The sequence below is a fragment of the Lynx canadensis genome, chromosome B4 (assembly GCF_007474595.2).
Source record: "Lynx canadensis isolate LIC74 chromosome B4, mLynCan4.pri.v2, whole genome shotgun sequence".
Classification (NCBI taxonomy): domain Eukaryota; kingdom Metazoa; phylum Chordata; class Mammalia; order Carnivora; family Felidae; genus Lynx; species Lynx canadensis.
The window spans coordinates 102,962,506-102,985,056 of record NC_044309.1 but is presented as its reverse complement, the minus strand read 5'-3'; the positions used below and the strand labels follow the sequence as shown (position 1 = coordinate 102,985,056).

Below are 22,551 nucleotides of genomic sequence, written 5' to 3'. Positions count from 1 at the left end.
TAAAAACCACATTTTACTTCATATTTGTAAAGGTTGTTATAGGTTATGAAATGGTTACGGAAAGTGACATATGAATTATTCACATCAACATTACTCACTGCATTTTCTCAAAAAAAATGTGAAACACTTTACTTAGAAGAGGGAGATAAATCAAAAGTACAGAGAAGAATGATCTTCCTAAAACAATGGAAATCCTCCTTAAAACATTGAAACTGAATGTTCTCCTCATGTATTGGTGAATGGAATGCAGCCCTTAGTAGATGATGAAGAAGGCTGCCCGTGTCTCCAGCAAAGATGACAATAACCTTGGGATTGCACCTGTCATGACCATTGCTTACCATGGTGCCTCAGCTCTCAGAAGCCACAATAACTATCCAAAGACAATGGCCACTTCCACCATTGGCCACCCAACAATGTGAGGCAGCAGCGAAGGGGGAGATGTAGAAGAATAATTGGTTAATTCACTTCCAAAAAGTAGGGAAGAGAGGATACATAATTAAAGTGGCAGAGGAATATGGTTGAAGAAAGCATGGCGATGACTAAATTATTTCATCTTCATCAAAGAAATGCAAGAAGCCAGCAAACACCTAGTAACAGATTTATGGGCTTTATCTCACTTGAGGTTGAAAGAAAATGGCTTGACAATACACAATCATATCTTCAACTTACAACATATTAAAATCTTAAAACATATGTATCCTTTCCATAATTTTATAAGAATACATTGTTACTATCCCAGTTTTTCCCTAACTTGCCACAGATTAGATCCATGAGTCTCAATTTCAATTTCAGATAAACTGGATTTCTAAAAATGTATCAGTGTTTCAAAAACAACTTTAATATATGAGTTTAAAATATTTAATAGGATTGAAAATATTTAAAATAATAGACATATTTAATAATACTTACAAAGCATTTAACAGAAAACAATATTTAAAACAATTTAGAATATAAATTGCCAAAAATTCTAAACAGCGCAGATTGGATCTTCAACCATGAATGAATAAAACAAACTAGTATATCCATACAATGGAATACTACTCAACGGTATAAAGGAGCAAACTATTAATTCATTTAACAGTATAGATGAATCTTAAACATATTTTGCCAAGTCAAAGGAGCCAGACCCAACAGGTTGCATAAAGACAAAACTGTAGACATGAAAAATAGATCAACAAGAGTTAACAATAATGGGGCAAATAATGGAAGAAATTTGGGAGTTGATAGGTCTGTTCTGTATACAACTCTGGTGATAGATACACAATGCCATGCATTTGTTAAAGCCCATAGAACTCTAGACCGTAATATTTTTTAAATAAATTTCCAAAAAAAAAAAAAACAACCCAGAATGTGGAGGAAAAGATGGAATGCAGAATGTAATAAAATGAATCTAACTATATTGCAAACATATCATATAACCACTCCGAAAGGGATGGGAAGAAAGAAACTGACCTAAGTAACTTTGGGACACTGTTACTCTAAGGTTAAAATTAAAAAGAACTGCACACAGCGCTGTACTCCAGTTGGTACAGTTTTTCTTCACTGGGTTACAAGTTAGTAATTCTGAACATACAACTTGTTTCCTAAAGAAAATATCAATTATTTTATTTTCTTAAAACATTGAAAGGTATTTGTAATTTCATTTCTCACATTTCATTTGGATTGATCTACCAAACAGGTTGACCTACCTTCCACTGGGGTCCAACTTTGATATGTATGGTTGTCTTTTTATCCCAAAGAATAGTGATATCATTCTCTGGAAAGTATACTACTATGTAGTACCCTGCCTTCCAAAGCTGGTATGTAGGGTTATTTTCCAGAAAAAAACCTGATCGTTTCTTTAAAAAGGGAAAAGAAAGAAAAAAAAATTAATTCCTTGTTCCCTAACCAAAATGTAAACATTAATTAAGTTAATATCCACCAGTAAGTGTCTAGGTACTAGTATTTTTGCTTGGCCCGTCTTGTCTGAATTCTGTAGTAAAACACAAAACAAATGCATAAAACAGGAAATACATAAATTGGTAATGAGACACAAGATGATAGAGGGGCCTAACATGGATAAACGAGCGAAGGTGAGAAGATATTTCTGTGATAGAAAAGAATATAAACAAAGGCACATAGAGTACATTAAGGGGATATATCTTCTGACTCAGAAAATCTTTGCTAATGATGAATAAATATGATTGAGTACTAAAAATGTATGATGTTACTTGCAGAATTCAAAAACAAAAACACAAAGTGTGTGTATACTCTATATATAAAACATATGTACAGATAGATTTATAGACAGATATATCTATAGACATATGTATCAATATATAGACAGATCTATCTATATCTATCCACCTATATTCATATCTAGAGAGAGAGAGAAAGGGGAGGTGAATTTCCATTAAGGGACTTAGAAAGCTTTCTTGCAAGGAGTGGGATATGAATGGATCCGCAAGAAGCCCTACATAGGAAGGTACACAGAGCTGGAAATGAGAATGGAGAAGAAATCATTCCGAGCAAAAGTAATCACTTGAATAGAGACTTGGGGTAAGAAAGTTCAAGATTTGTTCAGGACTGAGGAGAGCACCAAAAGTCTAGAGCATGGATTCCATAACAAGCATAGTCTGAGGCCCTTTTGCAGCCAAGTTATCCGTACAGTCAAGGGTTGCTATTCTTTGTGCAAAATGCATTCAATAAAAGTTTCTGAACAGGAAAGTGACAGACCGTGTTTCTATTAAAAGAAAATAACTTGTGTGCTATAAATAATAACATTAGAGAGAAACCAGAGATGGAACCCATTGGGAAAATTTAGAGTACCTTTAGCCTAAAGTACAAATATACAACATTCCTTAGGAGCAGGTGCTATGCCCTATAAAATTTACATTACATCTGACATTCCAGTTAACTCATATAATAACTTTAATAATACATGGTTAAATCAAAGTAAGTAAAGCAAATTTAGTCAGAAGCAAAATAAAAATTGTGAAGCGGATATGGAATTCTTTGATTATTTTTCTCCCCCAAAAAATAACAAATGCATGGTTTGGAAATACTATACTATAGATGACATTTTAGAAACATCCCTTAGGGCAAATTAAGTAAACTTAGTCATCTCTACAAAGAGTTTTCAGTCATCTAGACCAAGGTCAAACTTAAAAGTACTCAGTATATTATATACAATAGTACATATATTGTGTAACCACATACGTGGCTAATGGACTCTACCTAACCTCCTTCCTTCTACTCCAAGTGCCAAGTTGAAGTTCTGGGGCAGGGCCCTGGGTGCCTGTGAGGGTCTGCACTCAACCTGGGAGTATCCTTGTCTCTGAGTGACCAAGGCCTTAAAAATAAAGGGGGAAAAAAAACATGACAGGTCAAGAGAGAGCGCAAAACAAAGGGAGAGGGAAAACTTCCTGTTTTGAACAAGGCGCATCACATTTTCACTTCTAAGGAAGCCCATAACATGTGCAGCCTGGCCTGCCCCCAAGTCACTCTTTGCCACAGAACCTATTTTTATTGTTGTGATTACATTTTCAGTACCCTTCTATTATATGCTTTGTCTTTGGCTTTGCTATCTGTCTTCTCCCTCACCTGAATGTTAGCTCCTTGGAAGATGTACCAGATCAATGTGTGATTTATATATTTTTAAAACCTTCTTGCACTGGCCTGTTCACAGGTCTCATCTTCCAGCCTGATCAGCAGCAATTAAAGCAAGTAAGTGCAATATTTGTGGCTAATAGCTCTTTTCAGTCCATAAAACACTTTTTTGTGGGTTTTCCTATTAAAGTTCCCTTGAACTGGTTGACAAATCTTCAGAACATAAAAATAATTTTTGGGTAAGACAGCTTATTATTAGACTTCCTTCAGGTGGGTTTTGCATCAGTTTTCCTGATGTGAAAGATAACTTTTCTATTTGCCTGTAGAGCTAAAAAAAATCCTTCATTTTTACTAAACGGGATGCTTTACCACAAGAAAAACAGTTGTCTTTGGTCTAAAGGAGATACTGTACTCCTTTCTGTTCAGATTAGGAAGCGAGGATGTTGCTCATTGGAAGAGGGAGGGTGTTATGAATTACCCAAAATAGAAACGTCCACTTTAGATGAGAATTATAGCATTTTCAACAAATTCTAGTGATTTTAGAAAGATAAGATATAAATGTGGAGAATTAACACATTTAAAGGGCAGCTTAAATACATTTATAAAACGGTTATATCTTACATATTTGACAAAACAAAATTGGGCATTTATTGAAAGAGCAACAGTTTTTTCCTTCACCTAGATGAGCAATCCATCTGCCATAAAATAATGGTACTTATTTTTACTTCTAATGCTCAGGAAAAAAATGTTAATGGGGGATTTGTTAGTGGGGGAAACCATTTTTATGACGTTCCTTTATCTTACTTCATAATTCACACCTCATATGGAGATGCATACAGGTGAGCACTGGAAGTTGAAAGCTATACTGAACTGTAATCACCGCTTCAAAAATGTGTCAAACTGTCCCTACAAGAACACTTACTATTTTCTCTTCAGTTTTTTCTTTAAAAAAAAAAACAATTTTTGTTCTTAGAACCTTTACCTATAGATGAATATCCAGCTGATAGCTATACCAAACTGCAGCAATTATGTCCAAAATATAACAACATGATATAGAGACTCTGTTTGCTTTGCCAAAAGCTTGATTGCTGCCTGCTTGGTCTCAACATTTCTGATTGAAGTATAAACTATGATCTAAAGTACTTGTTCTCAAACTCTAGTGTCAAGAAGAATTGGGGGTACCATTAAAAAGAATTGATTTTCATTCTCAACCTCAGCCATTCTAATTACTAAGGTGGGGCCCAGAAACCAGCTTTTATAGTAGATATTCCAGGTGATTTTAATGCATATTTACAGACCAAACTTTGAGAAACTCTGTTCTAAAATCTCAGAGAGGCCACTTTTTAAAAGGCCATATGTCAGGGGTGCCTAGGTGGTTCAGTCAGTTAAACACTAGACTCTTGGTTTCAGCTCAGGTCATGATCTTATGGTTCTTGAGTTTAAGCCCTTTGTTGGGCTCTGTGCTGACAGCACAGAGCCTGCTTGGGATTCTCATTCTCTCTCTCTCTCTCTCTCTCTCTCTCTCTCTGTTCCTCCCCTACTCTCTCTCTCTCTCTCTGCCTCTCTCAAAATAAATAAATACACTTAAAAAAAAGTCATATGTCAGATCATGTCCTTTCTCAATGCCAAAATTTCTTACTTGTAAAACAAGTTCAAATATCTTACACCATTTAAGAGCCTCTGTGCTTTGGAACAAGCCTCCTGTCTGCTGCCCTTGTTCCCATGTCCCCTGCTTTAAAGTCAGCCTGGAGACTCCTCCCTGAATCTCTTTGCCATACTGTCCCTCCACTATCCCTGTATACTTCAACCAAACTAAACCACTCACAATTCTCCAAACAAACCATTGTATCTTTCAACTCTGTTCCTTTCAACATGACCATTCTTCTGTATTGACTGCCTTTCTATTCTCCCTCTTCACCTGCCTAATACCTACTCATCCTTTAAGACTCAGTTCAAATCATTTCATCCAGAGCATATCTTCTGAGCTCTCAAAAATAAGGAGGGTGAAGGAGAAGAGGAAAGCCATTTCTTGAAATCCATTATCTCATTTAATCCTTGTGTGAACTTAAGAGGTAGATTTCTCTAATCATCCCAAATTTACAATTGAGATAGCTGCAGCTTAAAGAGGTTAAGTAAGCTTGGCCAAAGTGACACAACTAGCAAGTGAAAAAAACAGGGATTCTAAATCACTACTGACTGACTCCAAAGTCCACACTCTTAACAACTACCCTAAACATCCAAGGTTGGCTTCTTCTCAGGGATTCCCATACTGTCCTATACACTCTTGCACATTACACTGAACATTCTTGTTTACGTGAATGTCTCCCTTGCCTGAGTATAATTCTTTAAAGGCAAGCACAGTGTCTTTTCACTGTTCTAGTCCCAATAATTAATACATATTTTGGTATATAGTAAAATGTATGGATGAATGAATGAAATGTATTCATTCTTTCAAATTGGGCAGGCTCCAAGAATACAGGAATAAGGGAAACCATGGCCCCACTTCTCACAGAACTTGTAGACAAATGGAAAAGACAGACAACCACACAAATAATTTCACTAAAGTGTGACTTGTGTCCCAACAAAGTGCTTGAAGGTATGAAGAAGAACTCCCTGAAGGAGTTAAGATGAGACCTACCATAGAAGAGTAAGTGAAAGAAAAGGCCGATCCAGGTGGGAGCAATGACTTTCATGAAGAACCAGAGGTGAGAGAAAGAATTGATCATTTAAAGAACTAATAAGAGCTCCAACTTCTGGAATATGAGCTCAGAGCAGAAAGTGATGAGACATGAGGCAGGAGAGGTGACTGACCATGGTCAGATCGGTGAGATCGTATAAGGGAATGGGAAGTCATTTGAAAGTTGTGAGGCACTACAGTGACAGGAGATTAGATTCCCATTTTAGAAAGAAGCCACTCTGGCTGCAGTGTGGCAGGATAAGAGAAAAACTAAGACAGGAAGCCGAGAGTCTATTGTGGAGGGTTGTAGTACTCCAGATAATTGGTGATGGTTGCTGGGGCCAGAATCGTCACCATGGAGATGAGAAAAGAGGAAAGAATTGGAATATAGAGAAGTGGAGTGTAAATGAAAAAGACAAGTATGATTTACTGAAGTCGCATAACAACAAAGAAAAGGATATTGAAATCGAGTAATCACTTACAGAGAAAAGTACCCCAAATCGTTTCTATTTTGTTGTCAGTATTCTCGGGACAAGTTAAAATGATCATAAAAGAAATAATTTACTAACCTCTTTGTAAGGAGCATCATTCAGATAAACTTCAGTGTCCCCAACTGAAATCAAAACACTTTTAGAACAAACAATATCGTTGTCAAAGCATTTCTTGTTCTGGGCAATGACAGATATATCTGAATCATCTGCACTCTGAAATGTTAAAAATAATGCATTAATATAAGTATATACTATATATAATTTTTGGTTATCTTTTATTAAAAATTTTTAAAGACCAAGATTAACAATGGATTGTACTGAAATCAAAATACATCTTATTTCTAAGATAAAAATCATTTTGATCTAATAATGTAAAAAAGTTTATGCAAATAAACCAAGATAGCTCAATCTTTAAACATTTATCTCTAATATCTTCCATTAAAATTTTGTTTTAGCAAAACTTTTTTTTCTATTTTACTATTATAGATCAAATTTATCAACCAGTTTCTGTTTCTTTTTTTCTTTTTTTCTTTGTTTTTAAACATGAAATTTATTGTCAAATTGGTTTCCATACAACACCCAGTGCTCATCCCAACAGGTGCCCTCCTCAATGCCCATCACCCACCCTGCCCTCCCTCCAACCCCCCATCAACCCTCAGTTTATTCTCAGTTTTTAAGAGTCTCTTATGGTTTTGCTCTCTCCCTCTTTTTTTTTCTTCCCCTCCCCCACGGTCTTCTGTTAAGTTTCTCGGGATCCACATAAGAGTGAAAACATATAGTATCTGTCTTTCTCTGTATGACTTATTTCACTTAGCATAACAGTTTCTTTTTAATAAATACCTAAGACATGTCAGAGAAATTTTAAAAGAAATGTTTTCATTTGAGGCAACATCTTTTGTTATATTTTTGAAAAGTTTTCTGGCTAAATAATTTGCCTACAGGTTAAAATGGAAATAGATACAAAACTTTGGTACTGTTAGTAAATACAATAATGTGTATCATTTGAGGGCTTCCTTTGAACATTACACATGTTATATTTAATTATTTCTTTGATATTTAATTCTTAAGATAATTTTTAAATTATCTCCACTTTACAGATTAGAAAGTGAGGTTAAAAAGGGTTAACGGATTGTCCAAGATCACTTGGCTGAATAAAAGCAGAGACAGCTCAAAATCCTAATTTTTAAAATGCTACTTTTATAGAGAAATTAGGAATGGTCTAGCAATGACTAAGCAGAAAAATCAACTGTAAGTTGTAGGGAGTCCTTAGTTTTGGAGAATGGTATTTAGCCCATACACTCTGAACTTCCTCACCTCCATGTCACCTCCTCCTTCCTTCAGCCACTCCCAACTGTATCCACTAAGAACACATTCTCTAGAATCAGGGTTTCTTGTTTGATATGTTTCCTGGATGGGCTTGTATAGCTCTACAGACCCTAGAAATTCATTGTAAAATGTTGTTTTTGATTACCTATATTTTTCTAAGAAGAAAGTCCATGGTTTTCATCAAATTTTAAAGTCCTTATCCCTCCAAAAGTTAAAAGCTACACTGCTCTAAGAGTGTTCTCACTAACTTGTAAAAGGTGGGAATTTCACCAGAAAAAAAATGTGGCATTTCTCTTTGAGCTCTGTATTCAATTTTCAAAGGCCTGCACACATTTCCTGAATTCTTTTCATTTTTAGACATATGGGTCAGTGTTTATTTTCAAAGTGAAAAAGTCTTTAAATACCTGGAAATCATATAGGTCTTATAAATTCTCTACACTTGGTGTTTCATATCACCAGCAATATGAATGCCAGCTCAATATTTCTTTTGGCTTGGCCAAATTCTTTCTGTCTTATATGTAATTACTATAGCCTAGTGCCAAGAGTATAGGTTTTCAATGAATAGTGTTGAAAAAGTAATTAATGTGTCCCTCTGTGACCCATTTTTCCTTCCTTCCTTCATAGGAACTGAGAGCTTTTGCTTCTTCTTAAACAATCCTTTTGCAAAGCATTGCTTACATTTTGAAAAGGAGAATAATAAAGGTCATTAGGATGATTATGGCATTGTACTACTCAAAAAAATCATGCCACATTTTCTGCCTTAATGAATGATTTTCAAATAAGAAAAAAATATGTAATTCAGGATTTTGTTTCACTCGTCCTCTTGAGAAAAGTTATTTAGGTTATGGGATGTGAAAAGCCAGCTGAAAGGCTTTCTATTGCCATTACCTTTCTATTATTATTAATGAAAGTTCCTCACTGTTAGATTATTCTTTATATTAAACTCAGAATTTCCATGAAATATTCTATGTTGTATGGTCTGTTTTGTAATATCATGTTATTGCTGACAGTAACTTGAGACAATATCAATTCCTAAGAGTCATGTTTCTATAATTTTCATTTCTAATGTATTTCAAGTTAATATTAGATTTGGAGATAATGCTATAGAGTTGCTAAGCAACATAGTAAGTAATGATTATAAAGCTAGAGGGACAAGGTCAACACCAGTGTGCCACATGGATTCCTCAAATCTTTTATTCTGAGGTACTACAAACATTTATAGAAAATATTCTCCCAACTGATTCCAAAACAAAATGTCAGCACCTCTCAAAGTAGAATATTATTTTACTCCATATGTCAATCTAAACACCTGTCTTAGCCCCTACCCCTTTTAAGGGAAACAATCCAACACAAAGTTTCTTCTGATATAGCAAACTTAGCAGCCATGTTTTCTGTCCCACAGCAGTTTGGATCCAAAGCAGTACATTCACCAATGGGTCAACAGAGTTTTTTGGTTTTGTTTTTGTTTTTTTGGTTTTTTTTTTTAATGTGGAAGAGATTTATTGGGAAGACATTTTGAATTATAAAGAGGAAAAGTAGGCAGAGTCTGACACCTGTGAAGGGGAGAGAAAAGGAAAGAAAAGGAATAGAAAGAGAGAGAAAAGGAAGATTGGGTAGGAAGAGTCTCAGACAGCAGCACAGTACCAAGAAAATTCTGGGCTGGCTAATGGGGAGTCTTTGAGCCGATGTTACACATCATGGGAGTGGGCAAGCATACTCATTTACTGTAACCCCACCATACTCATTCATTGGCTGGGAACAGCTTGAGGGAAGTGTGACTTCAGCAGGAACACAGTGGTGGATCCCATGGGGCAGCAGCCGGGGTTCTCAGTCAATTCTGCTTCCCATAAGAGGAGATTTGAATGATGCGTTTCCATTGCTGCTACATCATCTTTTGGAAGTCTTCAGGCTTTTTCATTAATTAGTGGTGGATATAAAGACCATAAATAGTCTTTCATGCTACCAAATTTTACCTATATATTTGACAGCTGTCATGAAACATGCTATGAAGTTAATAATATATGGTCTACACTCTGGAAAACAGTGTGGCATTTCCTCAAAAAATTAAAAATTTAGTTACCCTACAACCCAGCAATAGCACTACTAGGAATTTATCTAAAGGATACAGGAGTGCTGATTCACAGGGGCACATGTTCCCCAGTGTTTATAGCAGCACTATCAACAATAGCCAAAGTATGGAAAGAGCCCAAATGTCCATTAACTGATGAATTGATAAAGAAGATGTGGTATATATATATATATATATATATATATATATATATATATATAGCATGGAATACTACCAGGCGATGAAAAAGAATGAAATCTTGCCATATGCAATAACATGGATGGAACTGGAGAGTATTATGCTAAGTGAAATAAGCCAGTGAGAAAAATACAGATATCATATGTTTTCACTTATGTGTGGAATTTGAGAAACTTAACAGAAGACCATAGGGAAAAGGAAGGAAAAATTTACAGAGAGGGAGACAAACTATAAGAGACTCTTAAATACAGAGAACAAACTGAGGGTTGATGGGGGTGGGAAAATGGGAGATGGGCATTGAGGAGGGCACTTGTTGGGAGGAGCACTGGGTGTTGTATGTAAGCAATGAATCACAGGAATCTACTTCTGAAGCTAAGACTACCCTGTATACACTATATGTTAGCTAATGTGACAATAAATTATTAAAATAAACAAACAAACAAAATATGGCTTAAAAAATCAATACAGTGTACTTTTCATTTCCAGTTTCCATATTGGTTAGGTTCTGGGCCCCTGGGGCCACCTTTTTCTTTGGTAACAGGATTAACATCATCCAGAAATTTTGTCGGTGGTTCTTTCTCTAAATGAGAATCTTCTGGTGCATCAAAACAACCTTCTGGTAACTTTGGCTTCTTTAGAGATCATTTAATGGCTTTGGATTTTTCTCCTTGAGAACTCATTTTCCTCACAGAATGACTCAGAAGGGGTGATCTTGCCACTCTTCACACTGTGGCCGGGATGCAGCCAGGCCACCCAGCTACCCCTGATACAATCATGGTACCAACTTGGGCCAACGGAGTTTAATGCAAGCATGAAAAAAAGACTACTTTAGTCTATTAGATTATCTCTCACACTTGAACCAGAAAATGGTGGGGATTTTTTAAAGTTTTTTTGTATTAAGATTTGAAGGTAAACAGACAGAAATAGGATAGAAGGTAGAGTGGGGCTGAACAGACGAGAGCAAGCTTAAAATATAAGGAAGCAGAAACAATGAACTGATGCAAAAATAAAAGATACAGAAAAAGTTATACAAGCAAGGCTGAGAAAGCAGAGAGTTGAGCAGTCACACAGACACTGGCCCAGTTTTATAAATGTCATCAGAACATCCATGAATTCCTGCTGCCTGGGAGGCAAAACCATCTGTCAGTTGTCGCCTTTGTGAGGTGTACAGTCTTGTTCAAAGATTTCCTTGGGATGGGATTTCCCTTGGAGTTTTGCCCACAGATTACCACAGGAGCCCCCTACTGTTGGGTCCCTGAAATAGCAGGCACCTAACCAGAATGCCATGAAAAGAAAACCACCCTGAGGTGCTTCATTACTGAGGAAATCTACCTGACAATACCCTGAAAAATAAATGAGTTGTAATGTAGTATCAGTTCCTCCCCCTCCATGAAACTTTCCTGCCTGCTGTTTCTCCAGTCAAAATCAGTTACATTCCAACAAGAGAGCTTTAATTTATCCCAGCCTTCTAGTTTCTTGTTTATTAATGACTTCTCCAAACATAAAACAATTGAGGGTAAAGCTAATGTCTTAACAATTGTACCCTTAGAGCTCCTAGCATAGAGGCATAGAGTGTAAATTTAAATATGTAGGAAAGAAAGAAAGAAAGAAAGAAAGAAAGAAAGAAAGAAAGAAAGAAAGAAAGGAAGGAAGGAAGGAAGGAAGGAAGGAAGGAAGGAAGGAAAGAAAGAAAGAAAGAAAGAAAGAAAGAAAGAAAGAGGAAAGAAAGAGAAAGAAAAAGAGAAAGAAAAGATAATTACTGGAAAGCTTATGCTATTAAGAGCTACTGAATATTTTTAGAAGGTTTTAATATACAGGGTGGTTTATCTAAGTAGGTAAACTATTACAATGCAAAGTAAATATTGAACCTTAATATCTAAGATTAAAATGAAGATCAATCTGGGGTGCCTGGGTGGCTCTGTCAGTTAAGCATCTGACTCTGGATCTCATTTCAGGTCATGATCTCACAGTTTGTGAGTTCAAGCCCCATGTTGGGCTCTGCACTGACAGAGAGAAGCCTGCTTGGGATTTGGGATTTGGAATTCTCTCTCTCTGCCCCTCCTCCCATCTCTCTCTCTCAAAATAAAGAAATAAATTTTTAAAATATATTTTAGAAAAGAAAAAAATAATGATGATCAATCTTACGGATAAAATATCACAATGATATTTATTAATTTTTATAAAAAAGTCCATTACAATATAGTGAATAATTCACTAGTATAACTCTAATTAGTTATTAATAGTAAGTTTTTATTCTTTTTTTTAGGGTTTATTTATTTATTTTGAGAGAGACAGAGAGAGTATGAGTAGGGGAGGGGAGAGAGATAGGGAGACAGGGAGGGAATCCCAAGCAGACTCCAATGCTGGGTTCAAACTCATGAACCATGAGGTCATCACCTGAGCCAAAATCAAGAGTCAGAGGCTTAACTGACTGAGCCACCAAGGCGCCCCAGTTTTTATTCTCTTTAATTACCAAATTAAATACAGTAAAAGTCACATTCTGAAGTCTATTCTTTATAAACACTTTCTTTTAAAAAAAAAAAACATCGTCAGTGTAAAAAAAATACTTCTGCTTTGGCAGAAAAACAGATACATATAATTCTAGAACTTAGAAATTTAGACTTTTAATATTCTTCATATCTTAATCTTACTACATGAACCCTAAGGACAGATCTTAATCCAGATATTAAATTAGGGACCTAAATTTCATTGCTTACTAAAAGATTAGAAGCATGTCTCCTATGACATATCTTCTTATATAGAGGCAGACACATCTTATTAAAATTTGAAACTGAACATGAGGTATTGATTTTTAGCAGAAAGATATAGTAGCAAATTAAAGTGATGATAGGAAATCAGGTTTTAAAAGTCTAAAAGCCAAACTTTAATGGCTCTTGCCTGAAAAATGGAATGCTGTTATAGTGCAGTGTTAGTAAAAGGAAAAAAAAGAAAAAAAGAAAAGAAAAAAAAAAGGCTGCTCTAGTCATTCAGCATCAAACATAAGGACATACTTTCATTTCACCAGGAACCAGAGTTGAGACAAATATTCTACTTGAAATGCTTTCTGCACAATCATTATTTTAAAAAGACGAGTAAACAGTATGATTTCTCTACCGTGAAGACAAATGAGAGGTTAAGAAAAAGCCAGGCAGAGCATACAGCTCAAATAAGCAGTTAGTAATAGTTCACCAAAGGCCCATTATTTTGCAAAATGACTTGGGGAGGAAAAAACAAATGTAAGGCATGATCCCAATCTTCTCAACTTTAGAATTTTCCTGGACAAATTTGGATCTATTCTTTAAGAAACTTAAAACTGCTCATAATGGAGGCTGGCTGAGAATATTTCCCAAATGGGAAATTTAATGGTTTAAAGCACAAGCAGGAGTTGTTAAAGTTTGGAACACTTTCGATTTTACTGTTCGTTTTCTATTTAATAGAACTAATATAAAATAGGAATGTGTCTACTTTGTTGAAATATGCTTAAAAGAACAGGATCACACACAAACCTCTAATAACATAAAAGCCTTACTTGGGGGAAAAAAAACATGCATTCAAGATAATCACAAGTTACCTTGCTGGAAGAAAAGATGTTATTTTCTTTATTCTTGTAAAGCTTCTTTCTAAAACTTACGTTTTAGATTTAGAAATTTAATTCTGGAATCAGTGATGTTTAAATAAAATTCAGGTATGAAGAAAATCTAAGCGCACTAAACATGAGAAATTTTAAGGATTTTATCAGATATACAAAGCCCAGGGTTAACTGCAGGATAGCATCAAGATAACATGTCTAGAATTAAGAGTAATGTCTCTTTATTGCTATAACCATAAACAATATATATTATTCAATGCTGGTTTGATGTCTTATATTTGTATTCACCAAACTAAGCCAATAAAAATAAATATGGCTGACATTTATTGAACACTTACTATATATCAAACATTATCTAAGAGATTTACATACATTTATCTTATTTAATCCTAAGAACTACCCCCAGGAGACAGCTACAATTTTACAAATGACAAAACAGAAGCACAGAAAGTTTAAGAATTAGCCCATCACCCATAAAGAATAAACCTTAAGAATGAGTCAAGGGAATGTTTAAAATTGCTATAACTTTTGTAGGTTTTTTAAATGACATTTGGATTTGATATAGCATGTAGCAGCACACTTGTTTTTCACATTAAGTCTTCACACAAGTGCAAATAAAAGTACATAGTTGTGACATACCTTTATCAAAAATACTTGGCAATCACTGATATAGTCATATTCCAGTCCATCAAAAGAATGATAATGCCGGTCCCCATATATTGTGCACACGGCTGGGCATGGATAATATGTGCAATTGAACATTCCTCGTCGACAAACACTATCAAAAAAGAATGCCAGTTATCTTTCTAAGACATTTGGCTCTAATTAGTGGTTTTCAAGCAGTATAAACACTGTAAGGTTTGTATTCAAGAACATTCACTGAGCCCATGGCCCTTAGAAATATTGCCAGTTGGCTCAATAACATTTATTACACTGACAAGTTAGGCCTATATTTATCACTTTGTTTCAATATACTCTCAGACACCACAACCAAGCCTAAAAATTGTGCTTGGGTCATCTGATAAGAGATGCCAGAGTGAAAATCAAATATAGTCCTGATGGCAGCAAAAAAGCCCACAATGCCATCTCCTATATTTCGATCAGTTTAAATACATTACACATGACATTGTTCAGGAGATTGGAATTTGTTTCCACATTTTAAGGAAACTCTATTTCAGTTTTGTTTTGTGGTGTTGTTTTGGCTTATTTCCAAAAAGAAACATTTCCATTAAATGTGATCTTCTCTTTGGAACATTTATTACTTTCTTACAAACTTGAGATATTTTTACTAGTTAAATTCCCAAACTTTCACATTTCAGTTTTCTTCTGGGTTGAACAAATATGCCCCAAAATAATGGTATGATTCCACTATAGATAGTAACTCTCCACCAACTCCTGAATGCCTTTAAAATCTTATTTACTCTGCCTTGATTTGTTTTGTTGCTGAAGTCCGTCACATTAAGTAAATACAAAATGATCAAATACAATTGCTTAGGAATCTCATTACCAGGTATAACATGGTGTAGCAATCACTTCTCCCGAGAGGTACTCCCAATCTTTCCAGATGCATGGACAGCTTTCAGGAACATAACACTTTCCTTTGTGCTCTGCCATTCTTCCCAGTGAAGAAGTAAATACTATTTAGTATAAACTACTAATTTCAGTTTTTAAAAAATCAGCAATCTTGTCATATTCAACACCATCTATGTTCCTTACAGCTGCCACAGGCATATTCCATCTGACCTATGATGGGGTCAGATCTAATCTTTATCTCCCTCTTTTCACACAGTACCTTGCCTATCACGGTAGTAAATAAAATGCCAGGCAAGTGATTGGATGCAATATTTTAACTTTTTTGGTATTGCTTAGCACCATAAAACAAAAACAGAAGCTTAAATTTCTGGTGACAGTGAGCTATTCTGAAAAGAACATTTAAAGAATAAGTGAGGGCTCCTTTTATTAATATTTGCTACTTAAAAGAAAACAATCTGTGGGGTCTAACGATTTTTCAGTAAAATAGTAAATTGTGAGATAGATAACATTTTCTGTTGCAGGACAAAGAAAGTAATCAAAAGCTCCTTATGGAAGTGCTTAAATTTAAAAGCATGAGAATTTAGTTAAGATGTGCTTTGAATAAAAAGCATTACATCAAGTGTTTCACATTGTTGGTTATTAACATAAACTTTGATTGCTGGTTTCCTTTGATGTGTTATTTCCTTCTTCAAAGATTATCCCACAAAAAAAGTATCTTCAAGTATCTATGAAATAGAAAATTAAATCTCATAATCTCAAATGAGAATTAACTTTGTTGTATTTTCAAAATATTTTGATATGAAGATTAAATACATACTGTATATGATATATATTCCAATACCCTTAATATAAATATATACATATATTTTTCAATATTCTTAAAATCTCTTCTCAAGAATTTATTTCATAAACAATAATAAAATATTACTAATAAAATTTAAATTATAATAATATAACTATAATATAATAATTTAAGGGGCAAGTGGGTGGCTCATCCGACTCTTGATTTCGGCTCAGCTCATGATCTCACTGTCGTGAGCTTGAGAGCTGAGCATGGGGCCTGCTTAAGATTCCCTTTTCGTCTTCCTCTGTCCCCACCCCTCATGCGCGCTCTCTCTCTATCAAAAAAATAATGGCAAACTAATAAAAACAAATAGCTACTAAAAATAGACAAACTATATGAAGATTTTTTCTGAATTTGCTTTAAAATGTTATAATTCAGGGGCGCCGGGGTGGCTCAGTGGGTTAAGTGTCCAACTTCAGCTCAGGTCATGATCTCATGACTCAGGAGTTTGAGCCCCGCATTGGGCCGTATGCTGACAGCTCAGAGCCTGGAGCCTGCTTCAGAGTCTGTGTCTCCCTCTCTCTCTACTCCTCTCCTACTCGCACTCTCTCTCTCTCTCTCTCTCTCTCAAAAATAAAATTATTTTAATATTTTAATTTTTCAAAAATAAAATAAAATGTTATAGTTCAATGCTATCAAAATTAACACAGAAGTCAGGAATCCTGAATTCTTGCTTCTTCTCTCGAATAGAAATGATGCCATTTGTTTCCTTCTCTGCTTTCACTCTCACATCTCTTCTAGCACAGCACTGTAACTCCTTATTCAATGTACATGTTGTCCGTTAGACTTCAAGCTCCACTGGGGAAGACCATGAGTATCTTGATGATTGCGTCCCAATGTCTAGCATAATACCAGACACTCAGTTGTTGACTGAAGGTGAATAAATGAACCTACCTCTATAAATGCTGCGTTATCTCATTTAGATTTCTCCCTCCAGACAACAGACTCCTACAGTCTGCATTTTCTCAGCTCAACCCTCCCAAACTTCTAGCCACTTTCCTTGGGCATTGCCATGTCTCCTCTGCCTGGAAAACCCTTCTCCTCCCTTGCTCCTCCTGAAAAACTTCTCATCATTTAAGACTTAGTTTAGTGCAATCTTTTACGTCCCACACTCCCTATACATAGAAATTTATAAACACCTTTACTTTACTTCATTTCATCGCAATGAATCTTCCAATGCAAGTACTTCATTAAATGTCTTGCAAAGATAATAAAATCAATAGCACAAACTAATATTTTTGAGTGCTTTCTATGGCCCAGACACTGTTCTAACCACTTTAAATAGAGCACTAACTCCCCTAAAGCTAGAGACAATCCCATAAGGTAGATTCTGTTGTCATCATATAAATGTATTTTAGTAGCGCCCCCCTACGACACGGTAGCTCAACACAGTGTGCCACACATGAGTACTGTATGATGGTGCACTGCACATACTCCACCCCCATGAAATAGATATTTGTATGTACATTTTAAAAAACAGGAAACTGAGATTCCAGGTGGTTAAGTCACTTGCCCTGAGATACTTCAGCCAATAAGGAGAGCCAATATTTGAACCCATTTCTGTATGACTCTTTCCACTCTGTTACTTTCTATTTCTTTAATCCACAGTGATTTCTAAGCTGAGGTCTGAGGATTTTTCAGACTTGATAAATTGCTGTCATGATGACGAGCTCCACGAAAACTGGTGACACCAGGTTTATTGCCCTAAAATAAGCCAGCCAAGATCATATGGAAGACAATCCAAATAGTATTACCATGAATAGCTTTATAACAGAAAGTTCTATGTAATAAAAATTATTTCCAAATCATTCAGAGGCCTCTTAGTTAATTCCAACTATATTTACTTCAATATAAGACGACAAGGTGGGAGAAAATTTCTTTAATTTTTGTAATGAAGTTAGACAAGTAAATAAATCATTGTTGAACTAAAAGTCAAAGGTGACAGTAAATAGATAACAATAAATAAATAATGGCATCAACTGCAAACATATGAAACAAAATTAGGATGCAGCTTTATCTAATCATCCATACATCCTTGAGTCACAATCAAATCAAATAAATGAAGCAATGTTGTAGGTTTCAATTATTTTAGCGTAATAACAGTTATATTTCCCTTGTCCTTTTTACTAAAATGTCTTCCTCGCTCATCTGCTCTATAACTTGATTTTTACCTGCCTTTATTTTCCCATGCATGGGCAGTCGTTCTTTCAATCTCTTATGTCCTTCCTTTCTAAAGAGATTGGTACATTCCCAAGTCACTTGACTCTTTTACCTATTCCAGATGGGGACCATTTAGACAAATGCAACTCTCTTGAGAAACAGACCACAAAACCTCTTTCTTCTTTGCTCATGGTTTACACAAACTGAGCTCAGGAATCCCTCTGTGTGAATATATTCACCAAGGAAGAATGGGTGACCTGTTTGCCTTAGGTGGCCTCTCTCTATGCACTGCCTCAATTCACTACCAGAAGACGGAGGGCCAGTGAGACCAGATGTTATATGTGCCTGTGAAGAAGCTGATAGCTGCCAGATTCTGTATGTGCTTTTCCTGTGTACAAGGTATTACTGCTACTGAAGAAATTACAGGGGCGCCTGGGTGGCGCAGTCGGTTAAGCGTCCGACTTCAGCCAGGTCATGATCTCGCGGTCCGTGAGTTCGAGCCCCGCGTCAGGCTCTGGGCTGATGGCTCAGAGCCTGGAGCCTGTTTCCGATTCTGTGTCTCCCTCTCTCTCTGCCCCTCCCCCGTTCATGCTCTGTCTCTCTCTGTCCCAAAAATAAATAAATGTTGAAAAAAAATTAAAAAAAAAAGAAATTACAAAGATAGTAGTAGACACACACCATATCTCACAAACCTAACAGCTTAAAAGAAACTTGCGGAATAATCACTCAGCCAACGTCAGCAGAGCTGGGATTTGAACTCTGGTGTGTTTGAAGCCAGAGTTCCCACTATTACCCACTGCCCTATGTAGCCTCAACACACCAGTTTCTGTAACATCTATTAAATAAAACATTAGCATCACTATCATAACTTAACTTCAACGACATTAACAGCACCACAGAATATACAAAAGATATGCACTTAAAGTATTTTGAATGGACACTGGGTCACTATCACTTTCCCAAAATTGCAGTTAAACCAGGAGATAAATGCCAAGTCCATCCTGATATGAATCCTCTCCTCAATTCTTTGTATTACTTTAATAATATTGTATATATAACATATGTGTGACATATTGAATCATTTGTTATACGTCGTATGTAGTATTTAAAATATAACATATGTGATATATTACATGAGTATAACAAAATAATTACAATAGTCTCCTAGTTACCAACTCAAAGTTAACCACCAGGCAGATCAACAATTTTAGCTATGTTTATAAATAATGTTATTAAGAGCTCTTGCATTTTCTGTCAAATCCTGAACGCTCTATTTTTTTTAAAAAAAGAGACTTACCCTGGAGCACAAACACAGCCACTTATACAGGGTGAGGATGGGGCGCAAGTGAAGTTCATGGCCAGGTTTGCGCATGTAGTCTCACAATTTACACCACCAGCTGGCAATTCAGGGTCAGGAAATCTGCAGTCAAAATACACTTTTCCCTCGGGACAGGCATGAACTTTAGAGAAAAAGGCACAGATAAAATACCCTTAGCATTGTATTTCCTCCACAGACAAATAACCATATTGACATGCATTTGTCATCAAAGCAGAATTCACCATAGAATATCTTACCAGTTATTATTAGATGATGCTCTGACTCTGTAATGTTTGTTTGAGGAGCTTACAAACCTTTTCTAGGAAGATTCTTTTGTCTCCTAAATGTTTAAAACCTATTTTGAGTTTGAAAATCTTAACTGCCTTCCCCAAAGCAATAATTATGTAATTTTCTGAGGTCAAGAAACAGGGTATTTTGATTAATCCAAACATACATTTTCAATTTTGGGGGGACTAGTAATATAATACACTGAAGCTCTTACAAAGCTGTGTATTTACAATGAACACATAATACTTTTAGATCTTGCTCCACCTCTGAGTCATTATTTATATCAATCCTCACTATACTGTAGAAGTGCAGAAGTAAACATAATTATAGACAGGGTAAGGGCTACATATTCTTCCAGAAAGTTTTTGGGCTCAGAGGGATTAAACAAGCTCCCTTGTTTGGGGCCAATAGGATCAAATCTTGTGCATTCCTCTGTGAGAAGTCTGGCCACCTGGATTTTCCGCTCTTTATTCTCAGCCACACTGAAGCAAATGGGACAAGAAAAGGATGGCCCAGTTGTTACTGAGTATGTGTGGTCCTTGAACATACCCTGTAAGGAAGGCTAGATAGCTTCTAGATAGCTTGAATCCTTATCATTATGCAAATCCAGGGCCTATAAATCAAGGCTAATTTATAATAGCATATACAAGACCATGCAAATAAATAACAAAACAATAGCTCCTTTTTATCAGTCTAGACCCTATCTGTTATAAGCAATGAAAGTAGTGTTGTTTATGATTTCCCTAGAATTTCTGAACAGTAACTAAAAATTTGAGGCATTATGGTGAAAATAAATAATTTATAGGGTGCCCTAATAGATAGGATTTTCAGGAATGATTAGCAAGTGTTAAGTGGGATTCTAAATAGAGATGGAAGTAGATGTCATCTTAGAAGACATTTTTAATTAATGGCTGCTAGTCCTAGAGTCCAAGAATCAGTGGCAATGACTTCACCTTGGTCATAAGCAGAGATGCAGAGTCTCAGACATCATCCCTGACTTGCTGGATCAGAATTAATGTTTTACCAAGGTTCCCAGGTGATTGTGTACACATTAAATCTGAGAAGTCCTGGTCTACTTTGGCAATTAGTGCTCCACAAGTGGGTTCCAACAGGTGCCTGGATACATATGCCTAAAGCCCTCCGTGCACCTGAGGTGGTTCTGGGGTAGGCAGCATCTAGGCAACAACATCTCCTAGGTCGATCAGCTCTGCCCCTCAGCAGCCTTGCAAGGTCACCCCAGGATGTCCTACAATTATTATAATTATGAAAGTGAAAAAAGTTAGGAAGCACTGGATCACCATATTGAGGAATATTCCCAAGACTATATTCATGCACATTGGCAAGGAAGGCTGTGATGGATTTATGATTTCCAGAAAAATGGCAGCAGGGTTGGAGCTGCATTCTCTTTAAGGAGAACATCTACTAGATCTTACCAGTAGAGGGCGTTGCTGGCTCATCACATTTCACAGTCCCATTTGAACACTGGCTAGTAGAAGCAAACAAATAGTTAATTCATGAAGCCACAACTCAGTTTTTTCTGTATTTCAAAAACAATCAAATAAGTGTTTGGCTTAGCTTGATCCAAACTTCAGCTCCAACACTGAAGAGAGCTATTTCAGTTCAGTATTTATCAAACATGTATGTGCGGGGCACTGCAATGGGCATGGGGGATACAAAAACTGAAAGTCATAGCCTTTACCCAAGTGCTTATGTTCTAATAAGAAAGGAAGACATATAAATAAATAATTTATGCAGTGTGACATATGCAACATGGAAATATGTTTAAGATACAGAAGTAAAGCACAGAAAAATGTCTTAAAATCTGTTGGCAACTGACATCAAGACAGTCAAAGAAGGTAAAGTCGGGATAGTTTTAAAGAATGGATGGAGGTTATGATATGGATAAAGCAGGAAGGCTATGACACTCAGAGGAGATGTGGTACAAAGCCACATGTGGTAGAACGGTGTTCCGTGTAACACAGTACAACGCAAGAAGTGACAGGAGACGTAGGTGGCAAAGAGGCAAAGGCCACCTCCATTAAGACGCTAAGACTTTATTTATCCCGGAGACCTTAAGTGGAGAAGTAATATGGTTGGTTCCAATTCTAGAAAACTCATTCTGGCAGCAATGTTGAAGATAGAGTGGAGTCACATTCTCCTTGCAAATTAGGATCTAAATTCAGGGCATACGGCAAAGCAAATCAAGCAAGATTAATCTTGAAAATCCCTTAAGAAGATATCACTTAATTATATCTCAATGTAAAGAAGAAATCAAGATAGGAAACAAACACATCATTTCTGAATAACTCCAACATAGACAGTTTTTACTTCAGCTTTGGACCAGATCATGTGTTCTATATTTGAGCCCAGATGAAGAAGCAGACTAACATACATGGCCATATCACATGAAAACTATGCTTATGCATCATGTAACACTGAGATGACACTCAGAGCTATGATTTACTCACACT

The 22,551-nt window shown here is 36.0% G+C and overlaps 1 protein-coding gene across 1 annotated transcript in view; it reads right to left on the bottom strand.

Annotated features, from left to right (window-relative positions):
* The window catches only part of OTOGL (otogelin like), a 169,035-nt gene that overhangs the window by 67,284 nt on the left and 79,200 nt on the right, over positions 1-22,551 (bottom strand). Inside the window, 6 exon segments of the mRNA XM_030321655.1 lie at positions 1,689-1,838; positions 6,835-6,969; positions 14,577-14,715; positions 15,445-15,552; positions 19,772-19,934; positions 21,514-21,566. Coding sequence (XP_030177515.1) covers positions 1,689-1,838; positions 6,835-6,969; positions 14,577-14,715; positions 15,445-15,552; positions 19,772-19,934; positions 21,514-21,566 — 748 coding nt within the window.